The sequence below is a fragment of the Oncorhynchus nerka genome, linkage group LG22 (genome assembly GCF_034236695.1).
Source record: "Oncorhynchus nerka isolate Pitt River linkage group LG22, Oner_Uvic_2.0, whole genome shotgun sequence".
NCBI lineage: Eukaryota > Metazoa > Chordata > Actinopteri > Salmoniformes > Salmonidae > Oncorhynchus > Oncorhynchus nerka.
The window spans coordinates 2,025,927-2,033,696 of record NC_088417.1 but is presented as its reverse complement, the minus strand read 5'-3'; the positions used below and the strand labels follow the sequence as shown (position 1 = coordinate 2,033,696).

Genomic DNA, 7,770 nt, shown 5'->3' with positions numbered 1-7,770 from the left:
GTCGTCGACCTTCTTTTCAAAATGGTTGACGAAGTCATCTGCAGAGAGGGAGGAGGGGGGAGGGGGATTCAGGAGGGAGGAGAAGGTGGCAAAGAGCTTCCTAGGGTTAGAGGCAGATGCTTGGAATTTAGAGTGGTAGAAAGTGGCTTTAGCAGCAGCGTCAGAAGAGGAAAATGTAGAGAGGAGGGAGTGAAAGGATGCCAGGTCCGCAGGGAGGCGAGTTTTCTTCCATTTCCGCTCGGCTGCCCGGAGCCCTGTTCTGTGAGCTCGCAATGAGTCGTCGAGCCACGGAGCGGGAGGGGAGGACTGAGCCGGCCTGGAGGATAGGGGACATAGAGAGTCAAAGGATGCAGAAAGGGAGGAGAGGAGGGTTGAGGAGGCAGAATCAGGAGATAGGTTGGAGAAGGTTTGAGCAGAGGGAAGAGATGATAGGATGGAAGAGGAGAGAGTAGCGGGGGAGAGAGAGCAAAGGTTGGGACGGCGCGATACCATCCGAGTAGGGGCAGTGTGGGAAGTGTTGGATGAGAGCGAGAGAGAAAAGGATACAAGGTAGTGGTCGGAGACTTGGAGGGGAGTTGCAATGAGGTTAGTGGAAGAACAGCATCTAGTAAAGATGAGGTCGAGCGTATTGCCTGCCTTGTGAGTAGGGGGAAGGTGAGAGGGAGAGGTCAAAAGAGGAGAGGAGTGGAAAGAAGGAGGCAGAGAGGAATGAGTCAAAGGTAGACGTGGGGAGGTTAAAGTCGCCCAGAACTGTGAGAGGTGAGCCGTCCTCAGGAAAGGAGCTTATCAAGGCATCAAGCTCATTGATGAACTCTCCGAGGGAACCTGGAGGGCGATAAATGATAAGGATGTTAAGCTTGAAAGGGCTGGTAACTGTGACAGCATGGAATTCAAAGGAGGCGATAGACAGATGGGTAAGGGGAGAAAGAGAGAATGACCACTTGGGAGAGATGAGGATCCCGGTGCCACCACCCCGCTGACCAGAAGCTCTCGGGGTGTGCGAGAACACGTGGGCGGACGAAGAGAGAGCAGTAGGAGTAGCAGTGTTATCTGTGGTGATCCATGTTTCCGTCAGTGCCAATAAGTCGAGGGACTGGAGGGAGGCATAGGCTGAGATGAACTCTGCCTTGTTGGCCGCAGATCGGCAGTTCCAGAGGCTACCGGAGACCTGGAACTCCACGTGGGTCGTGCGCGCTGGGACCACCAGATTAGGGTGGCCGCGGCCACGCGGTGTGGAGCGTTTGTATGGTCTGTGCAGAGAGGAGAGAACAGGGATAGACAGACACATAGTTGACAGGCTACAGAAAAGGCTACGCTAATGCAAAGGAGATTGGAATGACAAGTGGACTACACGTCTCGAATGTTCAGAAAGTTGAGCTTACGTAGCAAGAATCTTATTGACTAAAATGATATGTCATATAGAGGGAGGGTGCTGATAATCAACAACCTGGTGGCATCTTCCTTGTGGCATAAACTGGCTGTCCTCAACCCCCCCGCCGGTCTGCTTGCAGACCTGCAACGCAAGCTGGTGGACTTCTTTTGGTCGGGACATCACTGGCTGAAGGCAGCAGTTTTGTACATGACCGTCCACGAAGGAGGACAGGGCCTGGTGGAACTGGAGAGCAGGATGGCTGCTTTCCGACTAAAGGCGGTGCAGAGACTGCTGTACCACACTGATGTTGGCTGGAGGGAACCAGCATGCGCGCTGCTGAGGAGAGCTGGCGGATTAGGGTTGGACCGGCAGCTGTTCCTCATGAAGCTGGAGAGGCTGAGTACAGCAGGTCTCTCAGAGTTTTACTCTGCGGTGCTGAGGGCCTGGCAGCTGCTAAGACCCACACGAGAAGGGGTGTGGAGCCTGGGCAGTGGGTGTGGGAGGAGCCTATCTTCCACAACCCAGCCATCCCTTTGAGATCGGTTCAGTCGGCCAACCTGCAGAGGCAACTGATGGCAGGGGGTTTACAAAGGCTGGGTGACCTGAGACTGCTGGGAGAGGAGGGGTGGAAAACCCCGGAGGTCTTGGCGCAACAAACAGGAATAACGTCTCTTAGGCTGCTGGAGAGATTCCTGGAGGAGGTCCAGGAGGCACTGTCTGAGCCGGTAAGGGGGTGTTTGAGAGGCCAAAGGGAGAGGGGCCACCAATGTTCCCGCCACTGCAGGTGACGGCAGAGACTGGAGACTGGCAAGGGGGTCTGGAGGACTTGTTAGATTTTAACACTCCGAGCCTGGGGGAGTTTGAGGGGGTGGGAGGTAAAGCCCTCTACAACCTCTGTGTTAAGGTTAGGAGCATTAGAAGCCTAACAGGAGTGAAGGCACATCAGTGGCAGGGGGTATGTGGGGCGGAGAGTATGGTGGGTTTTAGATGGAGGGCGCTCTACAAACCCCCAGTACCAAAGAGGTCAGGGGACCTCCAGTGGAGGGTTCTTCATGGAGCCCTGGCCACTAACAGCTGGTTGGCACGGGTTGATCCGGGAATTGGGCAGGGGTGTCCTTTCTGTCAAATGAAAGAAACTGTAATTCATGTGTTTTCTGTGTGCACCAGGTTAATGCCATTAATGTCTCTGTTGGAATGTCTGTGTGACAGGTTGGGGGTGGTTTTTGCTGTTGGGATGTTTATAATGGGATACAGGTATTCGAGTAAGGAGAAAGAAAAATGTGTTTTGTTGAATTTTCTGTTTGCTCAGGCAAAGTTAGCTATTTGGCTAACAAGGAGGAACAGGGTCAAAGGTGGGGGGATAACAGACCCTTTACTACTGTTTAATGGGATGGTCTCTGCGCGCCTTAGGGTTGAGTTTGAGTTCTATAAAATGATCAAATGTGTGGAGATGTTTGAGGAGATATGGTGTGTTGGGGGGGCTGTCTGTATTGCTGGGGAAGATGTTTTGGATATACGGTTGTAGGAGAGGTTTTTTGTGTATGGTGATTTGTACAGGATATATTTTTATTTTTTTATTTTAGGAGTGGGGGGGTGAGTTTTAAATGAATTGAGAATGTTTCAATAAAGAAAGACCAAAAGTCAAAAAAGTCTCTCAGGGAGGTCTCTCTCTCTCTCTCTCTCTCTCTCTCTCTCTCTCTCTCTCTCTCTCTCTCTCTCTCTCTCTCTCTCTCTCATGGAGGTCCCTGCTGTTTGGCTCTCTCAGGGTATGGGTTCTGCTTTATACCCCTGGTCTATTCTGGATCTAGGGGCTGTCATGGACAGCGGTGTGTGGAGATATGACCCGCTGATCCCAGCCCTCATTCAGCAGGTGGTGGGCTTTTAAAGTTCTGGTATATAAACTACCATAGGAGAGATTACATTTTTACAATGATCAGCACTGTCCAAACCGGCTGTATACATACGGTCAGAACAGACCAAGCAACGAAGTCTTCCTCCTCTGAGTTTGTGGCACGCAGTGCAGACGGTGCAATGCATTGTGGTCCTGGTTGGTAGAGCGTCACGTAGAGCGACGGCCTCACCCCTGTTTTATCAGCTCTTTCTCATGGTAATGTAGGTAACCAGGACAGAAGGAGATTGTTTTAATCGGATTGACGGTTTGTGTTTTGCCTTCAGAACCGGGGTATGTGTCGGGAACAAAAAGGGACGTTGTCAGGCGACAGTAAGCCATGCATTATTCTCCCAGCTTTTTGACGTTAGCACAGTCCTACAGACAGAAAGACAGGCAGGCAGACTCGACAGACAGGCAGACTGACAGACAGGCAGACTGACAGACAGACAGGCAGACTGACAGACAGGCAAACATGCAGACAGGCAGGCAGACCCGACAGACAGGCAGACTGACAGACAGGCAGACCCGACAGACAGGCAGACTGACAGACAGGCAAACATGCAGACAGACACAGACAGACAGACAGATACGGTAGCACCGTGACTGACTAGTGCCACATCGCCTTGGGTCATGTGTGACGGATGCCCCAGCCCTGCCAGCCCCATACCCCATACCCCAGCTGTCCTCTATCACTCTGCCTGTCCCTGGCAGCCAGCAGGATCTAATCCGTCCTGATGGGGGTTGTCATCTTAGTGCTAATTTAAACCCTCTCCCTACCACACTCCCCCACATGACTGGTCTAATCCCAGAGGTCCTCCTCTCCACTGCTCCTCTCCTTATCCCCTCTCCTCTTCTCTTCCTCCATCCTCTCCTCATCCCCTCTCCTCTTCTCTTCCTCCATCCTCTCCTCATCCCCTCTCCTCTTCTCTTCCTCCATCCTTCCCTCATCCCCTCTCCTCTTCTCTTCCTCCATCCTTCCCTCTTCCCCTCTCCTCTTCTCTTCCTCCATCCTCTCCTCATCCCCTCTCCTCTTCTCTTCCTCCATCCTTCCCTCATCGCCTCTCCTTTTCTCTCCTCTTCTTCCATCCTCCTCTCCTCTCATCTCCTCTCCTTTTCTCTCCATCCTCTTCTCATCCCCTCCATCCTCACTTCCTCCCCACCTCTCATCCCATCCTCCTCCCCCCATTCCTCCCCACCTCCCCTCCTTTCCTCATCCTGGGTCCCAGGGGCCTCCTCCCCAAACTCCCAGGGGCTCCTCCCCCCCTTCCTCCCCCTGGCCCAGGGGCCTCCTCCCCATCCCTCCTCCCTCATCCCGGGCCCAGGGGCCTCCTCCCCATCCCTCAACCCGTGGCCCAGGGGCCTCCTCCCCATCCCTCCTCTCCTCAACCCGTGGCCCAGGGGCCTCCTCCCCATCCCTCCTCTCCTCAACCCGTGGCCCAGGGGCCTCCTCCCCATCCCTCCTCTCCTCAACCCGTGGCCCAGGTCTTACCAGGAGCACCACGGGGGGCCCTGATGCTATCCGCCACAGTCTTCCACAACAACAGCATCTTTCAATCATCCCTGATTGTATTAACGTGATCTGTGTTATATTTAAATCTCCTGCTGAATGCCATCTTTCTGGGGGCTGGTGGATGGGGTCGGTGGGGGCTGGTGGATGGGGTCGGTGGGGGCTGGTGGATGGGGTCGGTGGGGGGGCTGGTGGATGGGGTCGGTGGGGGCTGGTGGATGGGGTCGGTGGGGGCTGGTGGATGGGGTCGGTGGGGGCAGGTAGTGGTTCGTGGGGGCCGGTTGATAATGTCGGTGGGGGCTGGTGGATGGGGTCGGTTGAGACTGGTGGATGGGGTCAGTTGAGGCTGGTGGATGGGGTCAGTGGAGGTCATTGGATGGGGTCGGTGGGGGCAGGTGATGGTTCGTGGGGGTCGGTTGGCAGGGTAGGTGAGGGCCAGTGATGGGGTCGGTGGGGGCCAGTATATGGGGTTGGTAGTGGGGTCGTGGAGGGGGTCAGTGGGGTCCGGGACATGGGGTCGGTAGTGGGAGCGGTGGGTGGGGTCGGCAGGGTCCGGTGGATGGGGTCGATGGATGGAGTAGGTGGGGGCCGTTTGATGGGGTTGGTGTATGGGGTCGGTCAATGGGGTATGTGGGGATTGGTAGATGGGGTTGGTAGATGAGGCTGGAAGCTGGAGTCCGTGGGGGCAGTAGGGGCCGGTGTGTGGGGTTGGTTGATGGGGTTGGTAGATGAAGCTGGAAGCTGGAGTCCGTGGGGACAGTAGGGGCCGGTGTGTGGGGTTGGTTGATGGGGTTGGTGGATGGGGCATGCGGGGTGCCGGTAGATGGTTAGTGGGGCCGGTAGATGGTTAGTGGGGCCGGTAGATGGTTAGTGGGGCCGTTAGATGGTTAGTGGGGCGGTAGATGGTTAGTGGGGCCGGTAGATGGTTAGTGGGGCCGTTAGATGGTTAGTGGGGCCGGTAGATGGTTAGTGGGGCCGGTAGATGGTTAGTGGGGCCGGTAGATGGTTAGTGGGGCCGGTAGATGGTTATTGGGGCGGTAGATGGTTAGTGGGGCAGGTAGATGGTTAGTGGGGCCGGTAGATGGTTAGTGGGGCCGGTAGATGGTTAGTGGGGCCGGTAGATGGTTAGTGGGGCCGGTAGATGGTTAGTGGGGCAGGTAGATGGTTAGTGGGGCCGGTAGATGGTTAGTGGGGCCGGTAGATGGTTAGTGGGACTGGTAGATGGTTAGTGGGGCCGTAGATGGTTAGTGGGGCCGGTAGATGGTTAGTGGGGACGTTAGATGGTTAGTGGGGCCGTTAGATGGTTAGTGGGGCTGGTAGATGGTTAGTGGGGCAGGTAGATGGTTAGTGGGGTCGTTAGATGGTTAGTGGGGCTAGTAGATGGTTAGTGGGGCCGGTAGATGGTTAGTGGGGCTGGTAGATGGTTAGTGGGGTAGGTAGATGGTTAGTGGGGACGTTAGATGGTTTGTGGGGCAGTTAGATGGTTAGTGGGGCAGTTAGATGGTTAGTGGGGCTGGTAGATGGTTAGTGGGGCCGGTAGATGGTTAGTGGGGCCGTTAGATGGTTAGTGGGGCTGGTAGATGGTTAGTGGGGCCGTTAGATGGTTAGTGGGGCCGGTAGATGGTTAGTGGGGCCGGGAGATGGTTAGTGGGGACGGTAGATGGTTAGTGGGGACGGTAGATGGTTAGTGGGGCCGGTAGATGGTTAGTGGGGACGGTAGATGGTTAGTGGGGCTGGTAGATGGTTAGTTGGGCCGGTAGATGGTTAGTGGGGACGGTAGATGGTTAGTGGGGTAGTTAGATGGTTAGTGGGGCCGGTAGATGGTTAGTGGGGCAGGTAGATGGTTAGTGGGGCGGTAGATGGTTAGTGGGGCCGGTAGATGGTTAGTGGGGCAGGTAGATGGTTAGTGGGGCCGGTAGATGGTTAGTGGGGCCGGTAGATGGTTAGTGGGGCTGGTAGATGGTTAGTGGGGCCGGTAGATGGTTAGTGGGGCCGGTAGATGGTTAGTGGGGCTGGTAGATGGTTAGTGGGGCAGGTAGATGGTTAGTGGGGCCGGTAGATGGTTAGTGGGGCCGGTAGATGGTTAGTGGGGCTGGTAGATGGTTAGTGGGGCCGTAGATGGTTAGTGGGGCCGGTAGATGGTTAGTGGGGCTGGTAGATGGTTAGTGGGGCTGGTAGATGGTTAGTGGGGCCGGTAGATGGGGCCGGTAGATGAGGTCTGTGGATGAGGTTGGTGTAGGTAGGTGGATGGGGCCGGTGGATGGGGCCGGTAGATGAGGTCTGTGGATGAGGTTGGTGTAGGTAGGTGGATGGGGCCGGTGGATGGGGCCGGTAGATGAGGTCTGTGGATGAGGTTGGTGTAGGTAGGTGGATGGATGGGGCCGGTGGATGGGGCCGGTAGATGAGTTCTGTGGATGAGGTTGGTGTAGGTAGGTGGATGGGGCCGGTGGATGGGGCCGGTAGATGAGGTCTGTATATGAGGTTGGTGTAGGTAGGTGGATGGGGCCGGTGGATGGGGCCGGTAGATGAGGTCTGTGGATGAGGTTGGTGTAGGTAGGTGGATGGGGCCGGCCGATGGGATCGTTATTTGGGGCCGGTAGATGGGGCCGGTAGATGGGGTCGGTATATGGGGCCGGTAGATGGTGTCGGTATTTGGGGTCGGTAGATGGGGTTGGTAGATTTTATTTTATTTATTTTTTATTTCACCTTTATTTAACCAGGTAGGCTTAGTTGAGAACAAGTTCTCATTTGCAACTGCGACCTGGCCAAGATAAAGCATAGCAGTGTGAACAGACAACACAGAGTTACACATGGAGTAAACAATTAACAAGTCAATAATACAGTAGAAAAAAGGAGAGTCTATATACATTGTGTGCAAAAGGCATGAGGAGGTAGGCGAATAATTACAATTTTGCAGATTAACCTCTTGCTTCTACTCGGGACGCTTGCGTCCCAACTAGAGCTCTGGAAATGCAAATGCGCTACGCTAAATGCTAATAG

General features: G+C 55.0%; 1 protein-coding gene across 1 annotated transcript; it reads right to left on the bottom strand.

Moving 5' to 3' along the window:
- Positions 1-4,813: 4,813 nt before the first annotated feature.
- LOC135563865 (uncharacterized) lies at positions 4,814-5,578 on the bottom strand. The gene has a single exon (XM_065007709.1). The coding sequence runs from the start codon at positions 5,576-5,578 to the stop codon at positions 4,814-4,816; it is 765 nt and encodes a 254-aa protein (XP_064863781.1).
- Positions 5,579-7,770: the final 2,192 nt, after the last annotated feature.